General features: G+C 45.1%; 1 protein-coding gene across 6 annotated transcripts in view; it reads right to left on the bottom strand.

The window, feature by feature from the left end:
• The window catches only part of FBXW11 (F-box and WD repeat domain containing 11), a 70,507-nt gene that overhangs the window by 23,494 nt on the left and 20,946 nt on the right, over positions 1–26,067 (bottom strand). For all 6 annotated transcript variants that reach the window (XM_071814891.1, XM_065848948.2, XM_065848944.2 and 3 more), the window contains 2 exons: positions 8,649–8,711; positions 7,373–7,598 (listed from right to left, as the gene is read on the bottom strand). In XM_071814891.1, coding sequence (XP_071670992.1) covers positions 7,373–7,598; positions 8,649–8,711 — 289 coding nt within the window. The remainder of the gene's footprint in view (positions 1–7,372; positions 7,599–8,648; positions 8,712–26,067) is intronic.

The following is a 26,067-nucleotide window of genomic DNA, read 5'->3' as shown; positions in this document are numbered from 1 at the left end:
TGCTCTGATTTCACCTGCAGGATAAGGGATGTTGGGCAACAAGCCATAGTTATCAGTGGACTGGGGAAACCCTGATTTTCCTCACAAAGATCCCAGCTTCCAGCAGCAACTTATTAACCCCTGTGATCCCTTTCTATCATGGTAGGGTTAGATTTACGTATTAAATGCAATCAACACGCCAGCAGAAGTTCAGATCACCCACCCTGGGGTCCTGTCCATTGACCCAGGTCTATGTAAGGTAACATGCTGCAATATATTATTTCACAAATATCAGTTAATAATTCTCCAGAACCACTGGGTAGCCAAGCTGAAGCTGGTGGAAAGAACAAGCACACCAACAAAGAGGACAAATACAGTAAGCTGCCAGCATACATCTTCAAGACATAAACCAGATGGAACGCTGCACGCATTTGCTTTTGGTCTTTGCCTGAATCTTCTCTCCAGCTGAGGGTGTTACATTTAAAGACATGATTGCAGTTGAGTAAAGGTACACACATAGAACCCACTTAGGTAATACACTTGCACTAAATTTAAAACAGAAATCAAGCTTTTTGTGTTCGTATTCCAACTACAGCATCACTGGTCGCACCAAAATCACCGGTAAGCCTGGTCCTTACTTCAAAGCACCTGCAATTTTGCTTTCCAAAAAACTCCACTAAATGAGAGATCTAGAGTAACTTAATTGCCATGAATGGCAGTTGGCCAAGCTGTCTAGTGCATCGTTACAATCACACACTGTCCTCTATGTATTTTTGCAGCACACGGTATATTTGGAAGAGGAGGGATTTTCTACACAAAGCGCTGCAGTTCCCGAAGCAAACGGTGCTGAGGATACGGCAACGAACTATGGGAACCGCAGACCCTGCAGCAGAGGGCACGCCGAGGCTCCTGTGGGACGTGCACAGCACCGGTTCTCTTTCAACAGCCATTTTACACCATCTGAGCAACCTCGGCTGCCCCTCCAGACAACAGCCGGTGTGTTCAGGATCCTCCCAGCATGGGCACTGTCGTCTGCGGCTAAAGGGGTATTAATATTCACCTCACACAGGGACACTTGGTCAGTCAATGGGTAATAAGAGAGTGTAGTGCTAAGAAATGACAGAAATGGTAATTGAGTCCAACCAACATCAGGTTATGCTTCAAGCTTATTAATTAAATCTAAAAATGAATGACTACAAAGTTTTAAACAAAACTAAGAGTCCTGGTTTTGTTAAAAACAAGACCGGTTCTCTTTTGGTGATTTTTCTTTCAGCTCAGTTCTTTAGGTGGCTGGACTTTTCTGCGTTTAACTGCATATTTTTCCTAGGATGCTGCACTCAGTGCTGATCAGAGACCAAGGGGATGCTGAAGAAGCTCGTGTTTAGATTTATTACTATGGTAGCAAAGAAAGACTGATAAGTTTTCCCACATTCCACTGTGAGAGGAGCGTGTTTGAGGAGGGGTGGATGGAACAGGTGACCAGAACTGACCAGCAGAAGTATTCCATCCCATAATCGTCATACCCCCCATATAAGAGGGTGATCACAGGGCCGTGCTCTCTTCGCCCATGCCCGGCCGGCATCCAGAGAGGCCCCTGTCTGTCTGTCTGTCTGTGACCCACAGGCCTCAGGCCCTGCACTCAGGTTCCGGTTGCTGTGCAGTCCCACCCGTGACTTCCGGGGCCTGAGCTGCAGCTGCTGGAGCCGCCAGCTCCACACACCCAGCTCTGCTGAGAGACCCAGCTCCGCATCCACCACTTAGATTGCCTTTGTATGTTCTGTATATATTCTCTGTTTATTAGTAGCATTAGTAAAACCCTTTAAAACTCCCCAACCTGAAGTCTAAGTCTCTCTTCCTTTCCCCTTATCTTTCTTATCATCTTTCCGATCTAAAGGAAGGGGTAGCAGGAGGTAAAGGGGATAACAGGGAGCGTCTGCCTTGGTTTATTGCCGCCTTGCCTTAAACCTTGACAATATCAAAGTATTATACGGTTAAACCAGCAGACCCAGAAATTATTAAAAAGACACATTGACACTGATGGCTCCGGTGTTTCTGAAAACCGTGACAGAAGCACAAGGCACTGACCCGGAGGTTCCAGCTCCCCCAGGCCCGAGGATGCCGTCCTGTCCTCCCCACAACAGTGCCTTCGACCAGCGCTGGCGCAGAGAGGAGCAGGGACACAAACCACCCTTCCAGGTGACCTCAGCGCCTCTTTGTTAGAGGGCAAACAAGCTCCAGCTATGTCTGGGTTCCAAAGAAGCGTGAGATACCCTAGCAACAGGTAAATCCTTCAGTGTCTGCACTTTTAAGGTCTAAAACTCTTTACTCATGCACCCGAAAGATTGCAGGTGAATGAGCAAAGGAGCGATGCAAAGTTCATCCAATAAACTGTACAGCCAAAGGCACGGCTGTCCCCAGGCACATTTCGCTCAAAATGCCACTATTTCTCTCTAGTAAAGGTGGGAGAGCAGGATCCATGCTGAAGAGATGCACCAGATGCTGTTCTTATTCCAAAACTGGGAAGTGGAATTTTGCCTGATTGGCATAATTTTGTAAAACAATCACCACACACATACACTAACGTTCTTAGATGAAGGAAACCCAAATGCTTTTAGTCAAATAACAGTAAACAAACCACATATTTCAACCACGCACGTAAAGAAAGGTTACGGTATAAAGTAGTCAGGCTGGCATTTGAATATATTGTTAACACCTTGCTTATGGTTTTGAGCAATTTTTGAAATGTAAAGATCCACATGTGAAATGAACAATTCCCAAGGGAGAAAGCGCCAGACAAACAGATGTTCCAATGATGCTCATCCACAGAATAATATTTTCAAAGTTTATCTGTTACTGCCATCTCCCGGCAACACACTAAATAGTGATGCTCCCCAGAGAGACGAGAACTCCAAGGAGCTATAAAACTACCAGTAACCAACTTAATGAAAAGGCTACACTGCAAAGCATCCTTTGAACTCAACAAGTGTGTGGTTCTGTGGTTTTCTGATGATGGGGGGTTTGGGTTTTTTTCCCTATTCTGGCAAACCTGTATCATCTTTCAAAAGCCACTGAACGGGTCAGTGTGGAAGTGGAGCTTGAAATACCCTTCAGAGTCAGGACTCATGCTGCACTTTTGTTTTCAATAGCAGGCAAGTGTTTCTGAATCAGGTACAAACACTTGAGGAGTTTCATACGCAGCACAGAGCACATTCCACAATCAGAAATTCAGCTGCTGGAGTTTAAATCCTTTGTGTGAGTAGGAACGGACATGCCATTCAGGTAGTTTCAGGAGAATTTGATTTCAATCACAATTTTGAGGCCCTAAAGAAAGCACGTGGGTCCTGGTGAAGATGGTGGACAGCACAAGCAGGGCTTGGTTCCGATCCTCACGCCCTGGAGCGTGAGGCTACCGCAGGACTGAAGCCCATGGTTTTCTTTTCCCTTGTGAAATCCTATCTTTCAAATGGAAGGTTTTCCAGATCAAATGCAGTTGCACAGAACCGCTTCTGAAAAATGACACATGACAAAGCAGGGATATTTTGTAATTGTTCAGTCTTTCACACAGCTGACAACCCTCTTAAAAACAGCTGTGAGAATCCAGATCCGAATCTGCCTCTCATGCTTCAAGTCTGGAAATGCAGCTCAGAAGTATCAGGGTAAGACCAGGTCCTTCTCAAAACCCAGTTGAAAAAGAAATCATCTCGCTAACATACACACCAAGCATTTAGAGACAGGGCTAGAAAACTGTTCATAAAGAGAATAACTCCCCAAAGTACACATAAAATCTTCCTTCCTAAGGCAGCTTCTGTTTTCTCCAGGTTAGGAACTGTCCTGGTTTTGATAAAAAGCAAGTTCCTCTTTCAGTGAATCTGCCTGTCAGCTAAAGCTTCATATGAGCTGCATTTTCCTGGAGAACCAGACACATGTTTTGGTAAACCTAGCAATGGAATGGAAACTTACTGATAAGGACAGATTCACATCTCAGGAGAGGGGCAACGAGAAACTGGTGACCAAGGAACTGATCAACTGTGTATAACATTCTGTTCATGTGAATGCTTCTTATAGAAGTGGGATATCACGAGGATCTCGTCCCTTTTCCCTGTGGCCGACACTAGGAGAGGACCTTGCTGGTCGTCCCTGCGAACTGAGGCCCAGTGAGAGACTGAATCCAGCTCCGGTTGGCTGCAGAGTCCAATCCAGGACTTCGGGTGCCAGCTCTGCAGTTGCTGAGACTTTCAAGATTGGTTTTGTATATTTTGCATTATTTTCTCTATTCTTATTAGTAGCATTAGTAAAATATCTTTAATTTTTCCAACTCTCTTCTCTCTGTCCTTCTTTCCCTCCAGATCGCCTGTCCTGAGTGGGAAGGGGGGAGAGGGAGGGCTGAAGGGGGAAGTGGGGGGGAGAGGAGGTTAACAACACATCTGCCAGGGTTTGATTGACATCCCGCAATCTTAACCCTCGACAGGAACGCTTGAGAAGATTTAGATTTCAGTGTCTACCTGTAGAATGATGTTTTATGGAACTATCCGACCAAGTGTTCGCAGAGACAAGTCCCAAGTGCCGGGGGCTCAGCTGGTTCGTACCCCCTTCACTAACTCAAGGCTTTTCTGGACTCTCGCTTGTGGCGTAATCCCAGCCCCAAATGCTCATTATTGTTTAACTGAACTAAGCCGAGGTGTTCAATAAAATAACTCATCAGTTGCCACATCCCCACAGCAGCGATAACGGACATACCCGCCTGGGACTGGGCACCTGAACACACACAACTGCTCAATAGGAAGCAAATATTTCATTGATTTTTAAGGATCAGCTGCAAATCATGAGGCAGAACCCTCTACTAAGATGTGTAATTTTCACTATTCTGTGTCACATTGGCCACAGACAAAAATCAGATTTTTAAAACATCTGAAACTCAAGTGTTTTCTGATGTTAAAATACAACCACCTTGTGTTCTATCAATACGCCAACAGTTACACACTGAGCACAAACACACACGCACTTTGCCACCCAATCTACAGACTTTGATTGCTTGCAGAAGCGCACAGATTTCAATTGTTCACGTTAAAAGAGAAGTAAAATCTTTAATTAATACAGTAGAAAAGGTCCAAGGCAGAGATACTTTGATACCCAAATGTGGGATGTCAGCCTTATAAAAGTGATTAAACATTAGATACGAAACAGTCACTTAGATCACGCAACTGCACAGGCTTTTATTATTCTGGCAACAAATCTCCAAAGAAGCCTGGCAGGGTACAGTTCTCGGACTGTTCTAACACACAAAACAGATATAGAAGGGACATTCTTTCCTCATCAAGGGTTACAGAGTTGTGCTTAAGGGTCAGCGTTGTCATTCATTTAAGGAAGGGGCACAAGCTGGATGAGACCACGCAAGGAATGTTAACATCTGAAGGATAACTAGGAGAATCAAAGGCACGGAGGCGGTGTAAGTTATTCTCGCAATTATGCTGTCTTTTGAGAGTTATTTTTGCTGCTGGCAGAAGGGAACACCGGCGGGTGCGGGCGGCCTATGGCAGAGCTGGGCTGGGCTCAGCCAGGCGCAGGGCCGGGATTAGAGCCCAAGCCTGTGAGAGCAGACCTGCAGACTCCACGTTCTGCCGCCACGTACAGGAAAACACACCAGAATTAGCACTTTTTTCCCACTGTAGGAAAACCAGATCTCACAAACTTTTCCCATTTTTCCTGCATTCTCACAGCTGTAAAATCAGTAGGGCCAGAAGGAAGCAAAATCTATTTCCATTTAAAACAAAGGAGTTTCACTTATCAGAAAGAAGTAAAATTATCTTTTAAAAGGTAGTACTTTACTGTTATCTTTCAATGTGATGTTAGTCCAACACAGGACTGATTTCAACCAAGACAGATTAAGTTCTTTGGTAAATTCATACAGATGTTCCTCAACTAGCACGTTACCTTTAAGAAAGGCTCAGTATGGGAACAGTTCCCAGCATTTACATCTTCAAAACCCATAAAAGTTGTAAACATAAATACATATTTATATAAACAAATGTGGTGTAAACAAGTGCCGGCTTACACAGCCCCCCAATTCCTTAGGAATAAATATACAGTATGTACGAACTGCGTATCTCCGTGATATCAGCCCTGAGGTATAAACACAAGTAAAATAAAATAATAATTGAAGCTCATACTCGCACATTATGCTCATGAGTGTCTGGTTCACTTTATTTTTTAGTTAACCCCAGATATTCCCTAGAGAAAACAAAATTCACTATGTTGAAAATAAGCAGGAAGAACCATCCCCAGCAGCTGAAGGCGTCAGCTCTCCAGGCAGAACACGGAGCGTGGATTTGTGTGCGTGGCCAAAGTGTTCTATAAAATAACCTCCCTGAAAGGGGCTGTATGGAAAAGGACACCTGCTTTCATGTGCCTTTGGCACATTTTTAGCCTGTTTTTTAGGAAAACAGAGCACGTGTGTTCCACATCACTTCTGTGTCCTATGCCATGTTCTTCGTTCCCCTTTGCCTACTAAGTTCATTCCAACCACGCTTGGCAGATGAGCCAAAATTCCCCCATCACCTCCAAAAGCTGAATTCCTCCCAGTTGTGTGAAAATGTATCAAGAGCAGCACCGCAGTGCCCGGACACCCGTCACGTCCTGCAGCACCGCCCCGGCCCCCGCAGGCTGGAGCACCCAAGCACACCAGCGCCTACAAGCTTCACAGCTTGTAATACGAACAACCTTCAAAATGACTTTATTTAGTGGTCCCTGCGCTCAAAAAATCACCAGTTTCTGATTCCTTTTGTGATTTCTGTCACTGCCGTGTCTTGGCACTCTTGAGATACCACTCACCGGTCTGGGGTACTACACAGATTTCATATTAGAACTAGTGTTACAGATTTACATCAACCAGCAGCAAAAGCGGTTTCTGAGCAACTGAAGGAAGGAAGTACAGATGGACTATACAATAAAATCCACAATAACTTGTGCTCAAGTCAATAACAAGACACATGAGATTCACTCATCTAAGGACGCAGGGAACTCAGAACACAACTAAAATGTAATAAAAGACTTGACAAACAAAACCACCTCTTTAGTGTTTTCTGCACTTACAGGGTTCATATGAAAAGGAACTTAGACCAGAGCTTGCAGAGATACAACTTTTACAACAACTCAGTTCCAGCTAAACACAAACTATCCATCAGGATATGCTACTCAAAGTACTTTCACATGGAACAACACTGGCATCCAGTGGCCAATTCAATTAATCACAGAAGTGAATGACTTCTGGAACCATCACCTTATACAAGACAATCGACATCTGGAGGATGTTCCAAAAAGTATGCACACATCTGAAGTATTAAACAAAGAAGAAATATTTATAAATGCACCTCTTGTAAAAGAAATATTAATTTACCTGGTAACGCAGTGATGAAGTCCCGTTGTAACATGGGCTTCAAGTAAGAGTTAATATGTCCATGCTGATAGTGACACATTCGTGAAATAAGGTGTTCCACAAATTCAACTTGATCTGATTCAGACCACTGGTCAAAATATTTAATACACAAGTCTTTTTCTTTTTCGTAATTTCCTTCCGATGGTCTTTTTCTTGAGACAATCACGGATGAAGTTCCATTACTTATCTGGTTTTAGGAAAGGAATAGCAGTATTTCAGTATAAGCAAGAACAGAAAGAGCTTTATAAGAACTCTCGAGGAAGAAAATGTGAGAAGACACAACGAAATAATCAACAGAATTAAGTTTTAAAATACATTAAGGCTACAAATTATGCCATGCGAACTTCATATTTCATAAAGATGAATGAAAAGACCTTGCTCATAGTAGTAAGTTACTTCTTATACTGAAACACTTTGGTTCCCTTACACCTGTTACAATTTGCACAGCAAGGAACTTAATTCTTCTGAGAACAAACTCTCCCAGACTAAAGCAGTGGTTTGTGCTGCACACCTCAGTCTGGCCCTTCTGCACCCCCCAGTCTGCTCCACCAACCACTCACAGAGGTTCCAACAGTTAGGATAACACACACTCAGAGACATCCCAAAGTCAGGTATTCATTCTCTAAGTGAATCTTTGTATTAACACCCTTGTGTCAGTTTTGAACCGCTTGCCCACAAACAAAGAGTGAGAATTACATGATCTCAAGGGCTTTGTTGTGTTCTTGACAAACAGCTCATGTCAATGTTCGGGCCATAATTAAAATCTGGGAGCTTTAGCTACAAACAAGGACGCTCCAGAACAGCCGAGGACTCGCTGCTCATCAGTCGACAGAACCAGACGGGTGCCAGGCTGCTCCCAGCCCTTCAGGACACCGAGGGGCTGCTGGGGAACAGCTGCCGGCTCGTGGAATATTCCCAAGCTTCTCCCAAGCAAAGTGCTTGCAACTCCTTGACACGTGAAGGTGTTGAATTCTCCTCTGAAAGGAGTCGCATGCTCAGAAAGGTTGACCTGTACTCCCAAATATCCTTTGATACAGAATTGGCCTTTCAGGGTCAGCACAAACTACGAAATCTAGTAAGTTCTCGAGTATTATTCATCGGCGTCATCCTTCACTTGAAGGTCGAGCTAATTTTAGGATGACACAGTCAACTCCATACAAGGATGATTACGCAGATGCAAGATTTGGGACCACAGAAAATCATGGCCACTCTCCTTCTCCCCAGATGTCAGTCCTACCTGCCATAGGGTATTTTTCTTTGGAGACTCATCTTCATTCTGATCCTCCATTACTGACGTGTTCTATGAGAAAATAAAAGGCATTACTTCAATTTTGATTCTATTTCAACTCCTCGCTCTACAAGCATTACCAAAAAGCAAATCAAGTGAACAGATAAAATTCATTTTCCCAGTGAACGGAATTTTCAAAGATTTCTGGACACAAAACCTGGGTATTATAAATAAATTCCTCTTTTAACTGACATGTTTATCAATTCCATTTACTGTAAAGATAACTCCCCAGCCCCTCTTCAATTTCCTTTGACAGGTTTTCATGCAACCTTTCAACGCTCTTCTCACTGGGAAATAAATTCACTTGCATCCTACTCAAGCCAAAGTAATTAAACCTGTCAAAGTAATCAACCAGCACTTTCTGTCAAAGTTAAGATGCATACATCTAGTGAAAAAAAAAGAAAAGGAAAAATAGCACTATACACCACTTGCATGCAACAGAATACGTGTTTTCCCAGCGCTAGCTTAGCACAAGGAGCTGCTCTGCGTCCCCTGCCCATGTCCCGTCACTCTGCGCCGCCACGATGTCTCCTCACCCTGACTCCACCTCAGTGCTCTCCCCGCATCACAGCTGCCCCTCATCGCTGTGTTCTCCCCTTTTGTTCCAGAACAAGAGATGTAAGGGTTTCTATAAGCGTTCAGCTGCGGATGTTGCTTTTAGAGCTTACCTCAGCTTTCCAAAACCTTTCACTCACTTCTTCCCTTTTTGCTTTCACACACAGAATCACACAAAATGGACTGGGTTGGAAAAGCCCTCAGAGCTCATCCAGTCCAACCCTTGGTCCAACTCCAGTCCATTACCAGATCATGGCACTAAGTGCCATGTCCAATCTCAGTTTACAAACCTCCAGGGCCGGTGAGTCCAGCACCTCCCTGGGCAGCCATTCCAATGCTGACCACTCTCTCTGCACAGAATTGCTTTCCAGTCTCCAGCCTCAGTTTCCCCTGGCAGAGTTGAAGCCCATGCCCCCTTGTCCTATTGCTGACTGCCTGGGAGAAGAGCCCAATCCCCACCTGGCTAGAACTGCCCTTCAGGTCGTTCTAGAGGGTGCTGAGCTCACCTCTAAGCCTCCTCTTCTCCAGACTGAACAAGCCCAGCTCCCTCAGCCTCTCCCCATAGGGCTTGTGCTCAAGTCCCTTCCCCAGTCTTGTTGCTCTTCTCTGGACCCGCTCCAGCACTTCAATCTCTCTCCTGACCTGAGGGCCCAGAACTGAACACAACACTCCAGGTGTGGCCTCCCCAATGCAGAGCACAGGGGAAGGATCACTGCCCTTGTCCTGCTGACCATGCTGGTTTTCATGATCTGCTCCCTTTTGCTGTCCGGACCACAGTTCCCATCGATTGCCCCCTGCTCACTGGTACAGACCCCATGGTAATTCCTGCTCCTTTGGCCTCCCAGCACCCCTGTCCTGCCCATCACGGTGTCCGGGAGACACCCGCTGACGAGCACAGGCCCGTCACGAAAAACTCAATGTCTTAAACATGATCTGTACTTATTTCAGCCCGCTCCCCCTCCACCGTCTGCCTCAGCAGAAAGAGGAACAAGACACTCAAGTAAAACACACGATGGAATAAGTCATGTAATTCCTTTACTCCTGCCATCACGTATTACGGATTAACCCCTTAATAACTACATCCACCCCCATTTAAAACACAATTCCATCTCAAAGCATTCACCACTTAATCTTCTCCTCTTTCCTGCATGAGGAATGTACTGCGCTAAAACCAGCAAACCTGAAAAATTCAGGATATTACGCCTACGGGTCAGCCTTCCCCCGCCGGCCTACACTGCTCTGTCTGAAGTTTACCTGGAACCCTTTTCTTCCCTGCAGTTAAGTATGAAAAAAAAGCCAAATCAACAGCCATGCATCACACAGACAAAAGATGACATTATAAAGCCTGTGCCCACCGGGTGATGGAAAAACTCAAGTCTATCTGGTGATGACACACATGACGAACACAAGCCCGGGAGGCGGCTAGTGGCGAGTCCAAAAATGGACAAAGGCTGTAATAGTTTTGTGTTCCTCCACAGATACGTATATTTTAGTGTTTCTGGACGTCATAGGACAGTAACACTGGAAAAGTAAACCGCACTTTCCACATTTTCCACATGCTAGTCCGGTGAGGGCCACCGCAGCTGTTGAGAAGCACACACTGTTCAGAACCAGCAGGGTCATCCGTGTGCAAACGATCCGTGACCGATGCTGCGGTCCCTCACAAACTGGTACCCAACTGTCCCACACCAGCAAACTTAACTCCACAGAATTACACAGGGGTTTTCTTGTTTTATCTGAAATTTGAATGCATAGAAATACTCATTACAGTGATTGTATGTTGTTAACGGTGTTCTCAACTAGTATGTACTTCAATGAGTAAGGAATACCTCATCCCCTTTTGCAGCTCGAAGAGAAATATAGGCATGGATTCTGTGTGCTAGAGCAAGGAAGGGAATTCTCAGTGAGTGTGGGTTAGCATATTAGAGCCACCAAGATGCTGAAGGGAGTGGAGCATCTCCTGTGTGAGGGAGCATCTCCCGGCTGAGGGAGCTGGGGCTCTGGAGCTGGAGAAGAGGAGACTGAGGGGGGACTCATTCCTGGGGATCAATATGGAAAGGGGCAGTGTCAGGAGGATGGAGCCAGGCTCTTCTGGGTGACAACCAGTGACAGCACAAGGGGCAATGGGTGCAAACTGGAACACAGGGGGTTCCACTTAAATATGAGAAGAAACTTGTTGGGGGTGAGGGTGGCAGAGCCTGGCCCAGGCTGCCCAGGGAGGTTGTGGAGTCTCCTTCTCTGCAGACATTCAAACCCCCTGGACCCCTTCCTGTGGAACCTCAGCTGGGTGTTCCTGCTCCATGGGGGGATTGCACTGGATGAGCTTTCCAGGTCCCTTCAACCCCTGACATTGAGGGATTCTGTGATACTCAGCAGAAAACCCACATGGTATCAATTTAGCCCCAAACTAACTTCCCTTCAACAGCTCGCGGTCAGGTTCTGCCATTGCTTTCTTCTGCTCCTTTACTGGGAGCAGATCACGTAGGCTGGGGAGGTTGGCTAAGAGCCGTCTCCTAAATGTTACATCTTCCCATTCTAGGAATATATAACAAACCTATAGCAGGGCAGCACTGTAACGCACAGCATGCAAGGACACAACACCAAAATAATCGGGTTTCCACACAAGGCTACTGACTGCAGAGCAGGTGTTTGTCCTCAGTTCTGCGGTGTGTCTGTTGCTGTCCAGGTAAAGCAGAGCGGGTACCAGGCTGTGGGAGATGCGCCATTCCCACTGTGTCCCTGGGTCCTCTCCACTTGTCCCTCCTGAGCCCAGTGGTGGTGGAGGTGACAGCGTTGGATCCAGCAGCGGGTAACCTGGCACAGGCAGTTCTGCTGCTGACAAGTGCCTCTGGGACCATGAACGTGAGGGCAGACTACATGGGCTGAGTTTCAGGCTGAATATTTAACACTGTATTTATGTATTTAACCAGAAGTGGGCAGATGCATTAATTTAATGGTACCTACTACAGCGTTTATTATGTTTCCTTTCCTTCCACATGCTAAACTGGCTCTGTTTTTTCTTACTATATATGAGAGCTTGATAGTTTTAATCCTTCATTCTGATCCTTTCTGCTCCCAAATATATAGCTTATTTCCCTTGTTTTATCTTCCTAATAAATTCACTCTACTTCTGTGTTAAACACTTAAATTGGGGGGGTCATTCCCCAGCTCACATACATCCTAACTCAAGCCTCCGATGCATCTCTAAATCACTTTGCCTGCGAACTGAAGACTAAAAAATGACCGGGCGGATCCTGCGCTGTCGTCTGGAGGAAGCCATCAGACAACTCTCCCCTGTCCCGTACACCCACAGCACTCAGTAGAAGAAAGGTTTCAAAACTCCTCGCAGCTGGTGTCACCAGTCCTTGCCCCAGTTCTTGTGCAAGCAGGACGACAGAATCTACACGGCCAGCTCTTCCTCCCCTCAGCCCGGACCTTGTTATTAAGATCTCCCCAGCCGCCCCCTGCAGAAAGCTCCCGTCCCGCCTGCCTCCGCCGCTCTCAGCAGTAGCTTTAAAGCGGATTTATCACTGATTTAACTCCATTTCTCCACAGCTGCCAAACAGCATCAAGCCTGGATGCAATGATCTCTCATCCAGTTCTCGCAACACAACTGACCTGCACCTGCAGACGGGGGGAGAACAGGTGTGATTTTTACCCCCACAACAGCCTGGCAGCTTCTCACAGTGCAACTGATCCTGCTGATAAGTTCATTTTTTTCCCAGAAATTCCTGTGAAGTTGCTCAGAGCTCTTGCAAAAGTAGAATGCTATTTCCAAGCAGCTGTCGTTCCTTAATTAGCCAGCCTGGAATAAGTGCTTTCCACCCCTACTGGGAATGACAGCAAAGTGATAATGATGGGGCTGAGCAGAGCTGGTTTCCCTTGTCTTATACTTGTTATAACCCAACTGAACAAAGTTGCACTCAGGAAAGCCTGTCCCTATTTTCATTAATAAGCTGCAGAATTTAAAAGCTTGCTTCCTGAAGATTTGCATCCCATATTCCTCACCCAGTTCTGCAGTAACCTCCAGCTTGCTTTAGTCCTTCTCTCCACAATACCTCAGGTCTTTGGGATTTCTATTAAATGCAAAAGAACATGGCAAACAGGTTCAAAAGTTGCTTGGGGAGAAAGAGGTACTGACAAGCATCACTACACAAAGCTCATTTCTTTTGGAGATTATTAAAAACCTTTCAAAATAAAAACAACCACGAATGATCCCCAAAGGCAAAAGCTTTGTAGGTATCATAAAATTTCATCAATCGCAGTTTCAATTAAGACCTTTAGCTACCTGATAGCAACTAAAACTGGAGGCTCAAGCCTAATAGTTCCACATGCATATGGTTCTACGACATCAGGTGCAAAAGCACCAGGGTTTTTCTGTAGATGAACAGCAATCAGTCCGCAAGGCTCATCTCACAAGATCTATTAAAAAAGCTGCATCTTTTCTAGCAGAAATCTATCAAAACTGTAGGGCTAACCAGATTTCCACCATATTTTTCTTAGCTACAGGCTTGGGTTTGCACAGCGCTTCAGCACTCGGGAGTGCCTGCAGTCCCTTAATTGCCGCTGCGGAGGATCAGCGCACGCGGCTTTGTTCTTTAACCCACTTTGAGCTCTGGTATCGAGGGAGCAATTACAGAGGTGACAGCAGCAATGCTGGGAACTGGGACAAGACACTCCGGGAGCAGACAACACCGCCAGGCTCCTTCAGCAGGGATCTTCCCTACCCCAGAACGGACCCGCAGCACACAAAGATGGACACAATTAGACAAGAGCTGTGCTACCTCAAAACACCAAAACAATCTTCCATTATTATCTTTTCAGCTATAATGAAAGGGAAAGTGATAGAAAAGAAACTTCTAATTCCCGCTGCCCTTGAGACCACACCAGTACTGCTGATCTGCAAAGATCAAGCTGAGTCTTTAAAAACATAATTTCTGAGAAGATTCCCACTCACCAGAAAAGATTCCAGGAAATTTCAGTTGAAATTACAAAATAAGCAAAACTAATCAAAACAGTTCAGCTAAACAGGCTCTGATCTTCAGCAAACCACATCTGCATCTGCCCTTAGAGAAGTTGAAGGAAACAATACAAAATAACTAATACATACTTGGATATTGTGAAGTCAAACATGGCTCGAGCTCTGTATGCTCCAGTCGCCTCCCGAAACCGGCTCTGCCAGCAAGGGCTGCCCGAGGTACTAATGACACGTTGAGCAGAGGAGGAATCCAGCGTCCCATGGGACAGCTGGACCACAGCAGCGGAGCCATCTTCAGCACGTGTCCCTCGCGGCTCCCCGCTCGGAACACAGCCAGAAAGCCCCCAAGGCCTTAAAGCGTTTCAAAATGAATGCAGGCCTCTCCTCAGGAGGGCACGGTCACTGCTCGCTAAACCAGGAGCCTGTTAAATGGTGTTTATTAACAACATCTTGATACTTGATCAGGGACGGGAGGGATTTTCTTCTTTTAACTGCTAGCACAAACACTCAGTGAAGCTGGAGAACCACTTAAACTGCACAAGATGTGAATCAAATCTTCCCACAGCAAGGGCCAAATCCCTTCCTTATCACGTCCCTCCAAATCTGTACATACCAGGCTGCAAAGAAATGCAAAAAACCTACAGTGCTTCCAAATGCCAGGTCAGAAATAGGCGGTCACAGACAAAGTTTGCTGGTCCTAAACACTGCAAAGATTTAGCACTTCAAAACAAACTCTTCAGTAGCACCACCACAGGCCCTGTTTGGAGGAACGACATCAAAGATCCCGTATCAAAGGAGCAGGAACAAAAAGGTACGGAGAGCTATTCTGATCCAGGCAGTACGGATGTTTGGTTCACAGAGACCACAGCAACAGCGCCGCTCCAGCTATGGCTCCACCTCGCCCCAGCTGCCTATAGAAAACAGCCCCTTGCACTATTTCTCCATTAATTATGTAAAAAGATAAAATACGCTCCTTTTGTAATTTAGTGAGGTAATCAAGTCCTACCCTTACTAAATAAAATCACTTGAGAAAAGTAGGAAATGCAGTCCAGAGTCAAATCATTTTCCAAAGACTTTCTGAAAATGGCAGATAAACTCGATCCACTGCCCACAGTCACTGAAAAGCACTACGGAAACAGAGCTCTAAGGCTCATCGAGCTAAACTCGACTCAGTTTTACTTAGTCCTGCAAGGAACAGAGCTGGACTTCAACCTTCTGGGTCCCTTCCAACTCGAGATATTCCATGATTCCAGCTTCAGCAGTAACTCTGCTGACCATGGACATGTCTATATTTGACACCTGTACCAGTAACTGCTTGTTTCAGCTCAAATTAAACTATTTATGCAATCGCTAGGGATCGGTTCAAATTAAGCTCAATGTGCTTCATTTCTTACCTAGCTAGCAGTTCTCCCAGTTGCCAGGTTTTATTTTAGTGGAGTTATTGCTGGAAGTTCAAACAAAAATATACTTGAAACACTAAAAGAGTCTCCCAAGATTCAACAGCTGAAGGCAAAATTAGAAAAAAATAAACCCTCATACCTAAAATAAGGTGTCGCTTTTATTTGGCTCCTGACTAAGCACAGGAAAGTCTGCGGGCAGACAGGGTGAATTCAGCGCCAGCAGCTCCCAGTTTGTGTTTAAAGTCACTAAAACAACCATCGCCATTCGACCACAAGCTGCAGATGGGATGTTGTTAAGAGACAGCTGATGCTCCTACACACCTGGCTGGGCCCCTCTCTAGGACATGCTCATCAGTAAACCCCAAAACCCAACAGTCTCCTGCTCAGAGAAAGAAAATCTCAACTCATTCTTCACCTCAACGTTCCAGAACAGTTATTTTTGCAGCTTAAAAGAATACAAGCAGCAACTAAACACATTGTAGCTTGCTTAATCACTAATGCTTTGATGGTTGGCAATTAGTAGCAGTATTTTAACTGTTTTTAAGTATCGGTCTTCACCTTAACCTCATTACAAAAACAATTCACTGCTCTTCTGTAAATACATAATTGCGTATCTCTTAATAATCATTATGTCTGGCTTAACGTGAAGTTGATCTCAGAAGTCAGCCCAGTGTGGCCTGTGTCCACGGAGGACTAAACTACCCAACGTGGTTGTGAAATGAAGTTACAAAAACGAGCAGCAGTTCAGAGTTACTGTCCTGATCCAGCTCTGCCGAACATCAAGCACACGCTCTGACTGCACCGCGAAAAAATGTGCTGTTTTTCTCCAAGTTCCCAGCTATTTTCGAGCACACCTGGATTTCCATTCAGCAAACAGACATCACTAGAAAAAACAAAATACAATGACTGCAATGCCAAGGTATCCAGTGCTTTCAGCAGGAGATGTAGTTTCTAAAATGAGATGGGGAGGATGCTTTGGATCTGCCAGCCAGTTCAAGTCATCCATGGTTTGGGGTGGTTTATTTTGTATATTTATGTTCGTAAATAAGTTGTAAAGAAATAAATTTTTTAAATAAAATTATTACTTCTTCATCAATATATTCATCAATTATTTGGATGAGGGAGCAAGTTTGCTGATGACACCAAGCTGGGAGGAGTGGTGACAGTGGAAGCTGTGCTGCCATCAGAGACCTGGACAGGCTGGAGAGTTGGATGGGGAGAAATTTAATGAAATTTAACAAGGGCAAGTGTAGAGTCTTGAATGTGGGCAGGAACAACCCCAGGTTCCAGTGTAAGCTGGGGAATGACCTATTAGAGAGCAGTGTAGGGGAAAGGGACCTGGGGTGACCATGAGCCAGCACTGGGCCTTTGTGGCCAGGAAGGCCAATGGTACCTGGGGTGGGTTAGAAGGGGGTGGTCAGTAGGTCAGAGAGGTTCTCCTGCCCCTCTGCTCTGCCCTGGTGAGACCACACCTGGAATCTTGTGTCCAGTTGTGGCCCCTCAGCTCCAGAAGGACAGGGAACTGCTGGAGAGAGTCCAGCGCAGGCACCAAGATGCTGAAGGGAGTGGAGCATCTCCCGTGTGAGGAAAGGCTGAGGGAGCTGGGGCTCTGGAGCTGGAGAAGAGGAGACTGAGGGGGGACTCACTCACGGGGATCGATATGGAAAGGGGGAGTGTCAGGAGGATGGAGCCAGGCTCCTTCTCTGCAGACATTCAAACCCGCCTGGACACCTTCCTGTGGAACCTCAGCTGGGTGTTCCTGCTCCATGGGGGGATTGCACTGGATGAGCTTTCCAGGTCCCTTCAACCCCTGACACTCTGGGATTCTGTGATTCTGGGATTCTTAGAGGCAAGTTTACCTCAACAGGTACTGCGGGATCACGGCTCACGTGTTCCGTGCGGAACTGTTTCAAACACACCCGTACTCTCATTTAACAGCATTTCTGTGTGTGTGGAGTACAGGGTCAGTCACCACTACCCGCTGTGTCCAGTCAAGATTCACATGTTGTATTTACAAGGACAACAAGCACCGAATTGTGGAATTGTACAACCAGCTGACTCATCCCTGAACCGAACCATGGCTTGCAAAACTTGCACGTCATGCAAAATATTTCGCTGAATATAAATAGGCCAAGCCCCATGTATCTCTATATTGCATCACTTTCTCTACACTTGCCCCTCAAAACAGAAAGTACCAGTTTCGTGCAGAATCAGCCTACTAAAAGAAAATGGCAAATGCAGTTTTCAATGGAGACAGGCAAGGTCTGGGGGCTGTGTTGAGCCTCGCTGCTTTCCACAATGTCTCCCTGCTCAAGCTGGGATTTCAAAAAACTGCAATCAATAACTATAATAACAATAACGAACAAACAGGAGGTTGTGGAGGAGCAGGCACAAGTCCCCCCACGACGCCTCACCCGAACTCTACCGAGGGTGCTTCTCTAAGCAGCCCTTTCCCAGCCCAGCGCTGGTTTAATTCTGTCTCCAGTTCTCAAGCGGTGCTTGTTCCTCAGTGGTCTCAGTTCATGCCTTTCTAAAAGGCCCCCCAGCCCTCCCTGGCAGACTGGGGATGTGTACGGTACGTTCACAAACCATATTCTTGCCCAGAGCGGAAAAATCTCAGCACTTCATAGGATATTAAAGCAGTTATTGGGCTCATTGCTGGCACCACTAAAACATCTCTGAATCACCTTTCACAGCTCTAGAGTACAAACACCCCAAAAGAGAAATCCTTTCCACTCACAAATCATCATTTTAACAGTAAAATATTTACATCAGAAATAGGGCTGTGACAGACTGGCTGTAGAAAGGTAAAGAGACGCTAGAACAAGATACTGTTGTGGGGTGTTTTGGTTTTGTGGAGTTTTTTGGTTTGAGTTCTGTTTTTAATTAAGAGAAGTTACCACAAGTTGTCAGTTACAATTACTATTACTGGTTTTGCACTAATAATGCTAATTGTTCATCTAATTAATTTTCCAAATATAATTATTTAGGTAGAACCGATTTGCACTTCTAATCTTAATGCACCACAAAGTAAAACAGTGTTTCCTCCGCACATTTAGGACTCGAGGGGAACTTCAAACTGTGTTACCTGCACAGTGAATTCACTGCAACTGCTACAGTAAATACAGCAAATGTTCAGAGCTTCCACTGCATCACGGGCACTCGCCCCATCAGACAATTTGCACCTACAACTATGCCAAAAGCTGCCAGAAACAACCGGATTTTGCTGAGCAGTTAGGAGGATTGGATATGTCAAGTTTTTTTGGTATCATGGAAACATTAAGCAGTATATACTATCTGAGAAACTGTCTCAATACCTTCTAAAGAGCCCCTTTAGCTTTTATTTCTCATATTAACAAAAAAAATCACAAATAAACTTCAGAGGAAAATCCTGCCTAACAATTACAGTAACTTTCCTTCCTTCCAGAGCAGAACATTCTCCCCTGCACATTTAATAGGCCCACTTACAGTATTTCAGATTAAAGGTAGGATAACTAACATCCCAGAAGAAAATTTCAGACTAAGCTGGTAATTACCTGACTTCGGATTCATCACAAATAAATTAGGCTATGTTAAGATTAACTACAATTGCAACTTGGCTGCTCGGTGCAAAGTTCAAATACTCCGAGGGTTATTCCCAGATTGTTCCCGGAGGGAACTGAGGTTCAGTGTGAAGTGGATGAAGGACGGGACACGAACGAGCATCACAAGCACAGACACCACAGCCCGCCGAAGATCCACACCGTTAAGCCATTTTTTCCAAACCAAATCAATTTGTTTTTCATATCCACTACCACTTAACACATGCACTGGTGCTTATTACCTTTTTCTTGCCCTGAGATCCAAAAGAGATTTGCAACCCTTTAAGCCTCAACCAAAACAATGAAACAGAGCAGTAGGAAGAGAAGCCATGGACATGCATTTTCTTTCCTTTTTCTAAGAGCAGATTCTGGTTCTTCTTCCTCATTCCCCCCTTGCTTTCCCTGGCCACCAGAACTACATCACAAATTATTCTCTTTCTTTGGTTTTTGCTCTTCCCCAAGGATCAGCAAAACTTTTAACCAGATTTTGAAGAGGCTTTTCTGTAAAAGTTATTAAAAGGTTACTCAAAAAACACTGAGGGGTCTGAAATAAAATTGCAGTAACCCTCAGTTCTCTGTCTTTGGCAAAATAGAAGGCATTTGCACACAAGAGAAAAGAAGCCACCACAATGAAATATTCAACAAAACTAAACCCTAAAACCAGCCAGCTACTCAAAAAAAAAAACTCGTGCTGTACTAAGCCCAGTTTTTCCTCCAAAGACATATGGCAACGTATTCCAGACTGGGCAACTCATGAAGCTGTATCAATCCATCGTAACCTGTCAGGAAATCCTCATCACTCTTTAATTGGTTGAAACACAATCTTTTGCTTATACACAATTTCAGTGTGTTTTTGTAATTGTTGATATCCAAAAACCCAGAGCAAGCCTGATCTCAACGCAGACCAACTCCGGCTTCAGGAAAAGCCTTTGGTAATACAAGGTGTAAAACACACCCTAATCAGTTTTTCCAACAGGCATTCAGCCTTGCCCGGCGTCAGCCACACGCTGCATTCCAGTGCCCATCTCACCCAGGTGTTCAAAGCAATGTGCAACAGCATAATTTAGATTTCACATGATTTATAGAACCGATGTCTAAATGCTCCCCCTAAAACTTCAAGATACGATTGATTAATACAAAACGTGCATCACGATCAGACTCCACAGAACAGGATTTGAGACTGGAACAGTCACCAGTGCCCGAGGTTCCTCTTTCTGCCAGACTATGTTTAATCTCTATAACATCAGTGACTGACTTGACGTTGCAGCAAACATCTTGTAGCGGCGTAAATGCCTCTGACAAGCTGCACTGAGGGCTCAGAGAGAACTTCATACGTCCTGCAGGACGACAGAAAAGTCTCTAGAGCAGAATGATGCCAACCCCTTGCATGCTGCATTTCTACCATTCAGGTAGCAAATTCAAAGGCATTTGGCCTAATTCTTATCATTTTTCCCAAAACACGTTATGTACATAAAAGCTTGAGAGTTGCAGATGACTTTCGCTCTAACAACCTGAGCTGAGTGTACAGAATTACACTTGGGCTCTTGTACCATCCCAGGAAACAGTTCTGCGGTATTATACACCTTGAATAAACTCTCTGGTTCCAGTATCTTCAAGAGCAGACAAATGTACCACGATTTGCAAAGTGTGCGTTCAAATTCTGCAATCATACATACAACTTCAAAGATATCTTCACTTGATCCTTGTTTAAGTGATTTTTTTCAAGCAGGGCATTTAATTACCAGCTACAGAATAACTCCGAGAACTTTCACTCATCAGTAATTTTTAAGTCCGCTATCATTCATCAGGAATTTTTTTTAAAATTTCCTTTCTTTTTTTATTTTCTCTCAAATTTAAACTCTCAACAGCCCTAATCCATTTAGTACAATGACATTCAACATTTATCAGTTACAACACGCATGGGAAAAGAGCTGAAGCGTCCAAAGACATGGAAAAGATGTTTCATTCATACAATTTATAGTAAATATCTAGCAGTTTATTTATTCAAGAATAACATATAATTAGAATAGAGGAAGGAAAAAAAAAACGCACAAACCACAACAGGCTAAAAGTGTAGTTTGGATCATTGCTAAAGTCTGGCTTAATAACTGCATCAAAAATTGTGTGCAAACATGGGAAATGAAAAAAACAAGTAAGAATTAAAGAGTTCAAGAGCTGAGAGTTGCTGCAAACACCAGCGCGATGGCACCGACCAGAACTCGATCCTCACAAAGCGAAAGGGCTGGGATGAACACGACCTGAATTATTTCTCTAAGGGCAACAAAATCAACTCAATCTTCTGAAGCATCCACAAAATCCACCTGTCCAAAGCACCGCAAGAAGCAACGACTCTGCATAGTGAGGCTTTGCAAACAGGACTATTTTGCCATAGAAATATCACAGAATCCCAGAATGTCAGGGGTTGAAGGGACCTGGAAAGCTCATCCAGTGCAATCCCCCCATGGAGCAGGAACACCCAGCTGAGGTTCCACAGGAAGGTGTCCAGGCGGGTTTGAATGTCTGCAGAGAAGGAGACTCCACAACCTCCCTGGGCAGCCTGGGCCAGGCTCTGACACCCTCACCCCCAACAAGTTTCTTCTCCTCTTTCAGTGGAACCTCCTGTGTTCCAGTTTGCACCCATTGCCCCTTGTCCTGTCACTGGTTGTCACCCAGAAGAGCCTGGCTCCATCCTCCTGACACTGCCCCTTTCCATATTGATCCCCAGGAATGAGTCCCCCCTCAGTCTCCTCTTCTCCAGCTCCAGAGCCCCAGCTCCCTCAGCCTTTCCTCACACGGGAGATGCTCCACTCCCTTCAGCATCTTGGTGGCTGCGCTGGACTCTCTCCAGCAGTTCCCTGTCCTTCTGGAGCTGAGGGGCCACAACTGGACACAATATTCCAGGTGTGGTCTCCCCAGGGCAGAGCAGAGGGGCAGGAGAACCTCTCTGACCTACTGACCACCCCCTTCTAACCCACCCCAGGTACCATTGGCTTCCTGGCCACAAGGGCCCAGTGCTGGCTCATGGTCACCCCAGGTCCCTTTCCCCTACACTGCTCTCTAATAGGTCATTCCCCAACTTACACTGGAACCTGGGGCTGTTTCTAACAAGACTCTACACTTGCCCTTGTTATCATGCAAAGTAGTAAAGGGTGTCAGTTGTCATTCCTTTTTTTGCTGCTGTGCCCCTTCTCCCGCACTCCACAGACCGCAGTCGGCAGTGCATGCTCAGTCCTGCGGTGAGTTTGCAGACAGTTGTCCCACCCTTGACTCCGACATCGCCTCTGATTCATTCGGATTCCATCGTCATTTCAAATGATCACTCAAACCAAACCATTTACATGAAGACTCATGTGTCACAGCCTTGAAGACCTACAGAATAATTCATGGGATGAAAATACAGGAGAGCCCAGGGAAACCCAGGAACACAGAAAGAATAAATGTCCTTATGATGGTGACTCGGAGTGGAACTATTAATATTGGCAAAATCGTTATTAAGACCGGTATCAAGGCTGCTGATTAATACCCCACAAGCAAAGGATCTGATCCTCCTGCCTGCGACGTTGCTGGTGCTGGGTGAGGACACTGCACACACCATTTCAACCTTAGTGGCAAATATCTGATTTGATTTTTCTCTTTCCTTGAAAATTCCTCCTGGGGAAACAGGTGCGAGGAAGAGGAGTATGTGAACTCTACCTGGCCCAGGCTGTCTCGCCTTTCCTTGTCCCCTCCCAAGAACGCCGCCGTTCCCCCCCAGCAGAGCGCGGCACTACTGGAGGGCAGGCAGACAGCAGGGCACGTTACTTCGCAAATGTCTTTGCACCCATACAGGATCAGACAGCAAAAAACTCTCTTTTTCAAAGGAGGTTGAGAAAGCACAAACACGAAGGTGTAGTTGACAACACCTCTCCCCTCAGAGACACAGTCACCTGCAGATGTGTTGCACGAGGCACCAGGAACGACAGCTCCTGCCCGCCACTTGTGACATACATTGAGCGTGGTATTACTGCATCAGCTTTTGAGGAACATAAATTTATATTTGAAATTATGCTTATCTGTAGCAGCTACAAAGAACAGCTCTGGATTTACTGAGGCAAGGACTAGCATCTTGTGTTGATAGATGAATCCATCACCAAAAAATGTACTTGCCTCCTCAGGGACATATCCTTCCCAGTCAGAGACGATAGACTGTGATCTCTAAATGGTACAAGAGGGAAACAAGAGCAAAAGGCAGGCGAGCAAGTGACCCAGAGGAATAAGGAGCGGATCTCTAAGCTCATGTTACTTTTTCTACATTTGGAAGTCCCTCCTGCAGCCGAGAGCAGTTTAGTGAAATATCTCAAGAAAGAGTCACATCACCACTTCCTCCTCATCTCTATCATAAAGATTATTAACTGAATTTGCAACTTTTTAACACTGGCAACTTCTAAAGAAAAAGATGTGAAAGAATTGCCCACTGACTAACAGCCACAGGTAAAATCACTGGAGAAGCTGCTTGGAAAGAGAAGCAGGTTCCTGAAAGGGGTCACTCCACTGCTGGAGCAAGTTTGCAGCTTGGGGATGAAATGTGTGCGGCTTAGTGCTATCTAAAAACTGCTGAAAACAAAGGTCAAAACAAAAGAAAGCACTCGTATTTATTAAGAGGGTCAGCCCCATCCACCAGGGACTGACGGACAGGAACCACAGCTCACAGAGACTGACTTCATTTGACAGTCTCCTGTCGTCAGGTGTAAGGAACGTTTAACGAAGAACGGTGATTTTCACATCACTGAGGAGCTGACACCTGAGCCCAATGAGGGAAGGAAGAGAGACATCGGACTGTGGATCCTTAATGTAAAACACAGTCTGTTCCTGGAATATATACTGTCCGTATATATAGTCTGTAAACCCTGCAGTACCAATCAATGGGGAACAGGGGAGGGAAATTGCGGCCGGGATTTTGGGGAGATATAAGCAGGGGCTTTTTGCCCTATTAGGTGTGCCGACCTTTAGGTAGAACACCCGGTCTTGCAAAATCGTTATTAAAATATGCTTTGCCGAGAGATCCTGCCTGGGCCTATTTTATTTGCAAAATAATTGTTTCCTACATCAGGGAATGCAGTTCTGCTCCTCAGCGAAGGAAACTGCCGAGGAAGAGCTCTGGTTTGTAGCTCAGTACTATCTCACTGGCAAAGTTTAAAGTAATCCCTAAGTAACCACTCTCTCTTACTTAAAAATCAACAGTATGAATTGACCCAATAAAGAGAAGGTTTCTGTTCCTGCCCCTAAGTAAGAACAGGCTTAGTTAATAATTAAAGTCATAAAATTGAAAGCACTCAGATACACGAAGGATGACTCAAAGAAGTGCTTATCATACCACTTTCCCTCAGACAATAAATCACGCTTAGGAAAACAACAATCCCTGCACTTTACATTTCGTTATCCAGTCTGGGTCCAGGCCAAGCAAGGAGGCAGGGCCGCCACATCGGGGAGCTCGGCACCAAGCGGCGGGCACTGGGGACCCGCGGCCCCAGCCCGGGGCACCCCAGGACCAGAAATGCCCCGGGACGCTGGGCTGTGCTCTGCTGCAGACAACCAAGGGGCTCGGGACTGGGGCACAAGAAAATATTTAAAAAGGAGGGGTAAAACGCAATGTTACCCTTTGCAAAATGCTGGGAATATAGCAATATATGCAACTAATACCAAACTGAGCTGTCGCATCAGCCCTCAGAGTCTGCACCACAAACATACCGAGAACTGGAAAAAAAAAAGACACTATGAGAAACTGCCGAAAACAAAACCCAAACTGCTATTAATTTTGAGAGGAGACGCCAGCTTCGGCCAGAAGAATGAACAATACTGGGAAGCACTGCTGCTGATTAACACAGAAATGGGAGATTTTTACCCTGCGAACTGGGGAATTCAGGCCATGTCACCGCACAAAATGGCCCCAGGTCTAGTGCACCGACATTTTAACTGCTTCTGCAATGCCATGCTTAGTTTTAAAGCTTTCTGTTTCAGAAAGAAGTCTATTTAAAATAGAGGGACAAGCACAGATATTTCAGATATTGGAGAGACGTTCTGTTTCTTTAAAGAAAAGGAATTGAATATGCACTTCTTTCTAATGGACCTGTTGGACTGTTTCCAAAAAGCAACGGTAACAGTCGCACTGTTTTGAGGCAAAATACCAGAAAATATGTCAAAGAAGTATTTGTAAATGACTGCAAATCTAGCAGAAGAAGCAAAGCAGTTGTCTGGCTGTGACAACTCATTCTAACAGCTGCACAGAATAATGTTTTCCAAAGGATGCAGACTACACAGCGGCAGGCTATTCATCACTTTCTGATTCGCGATTTCATGCACCGCAGGAACAGGTTTTAGCAGAATGCATTGACTGCGCTCATTGTCATTTGAAGAACGCTGCATCGTGTCCGTGTCTGAGTCTGTACTGTGAAAAAAGGATGATGAAGTTTCTGTGCCAATAAATCACAATTCTTACTTTTCAAATACAATTTTTTCCAGTTATAGTTTCTGTTGTACTTTCTTCTCATATCTGAATAGAAACATCAGCCAACAGAAGCTCAAAATAAGTGAAGAGTAGCAAATAGAAGCTTAAGCAAGTTAAGCCTAAACTGTATCCTAACAATAAATAGCAAGCTGAGCGTCCTTCTGTCCCAGCTCAGCTGTGCTGACACTGAGATCCCTTCTTGCTAACAAACCATTTCCTGCGCAGGGAATGCTGTTGTAAGGAATAAATACTAAAACCCTAACGCTTCAGAACTCCACTGACAGACAGTAAGTTCCTCTGAACAGTAATAAATTATCAATCGGTCAATTCAAAAGGCTTTTAAGATGATGTGTTTGTGAAGAAAGGTTCC

Source organism: Patagioenas fasciata, chromosome 14, assembly GCF_037038585.1.
Source record: "Patagioenas fasciata isolate bPatFas1 chromosome 14, bPatFas1.hap1, whole genome shotgun sequence".
Taxonomy (NCBI): domain Eukaryota; kingdom Metazoa; phylum Chordata; class Aves; order Columbiformes; family Columbidae; genus Patagioenas; species Patagioenas fasciata.
Note: the sequence above shows the minus strand (reverse complement) of the source record. Positions and strands in the feature narration are given on the sequence as shown.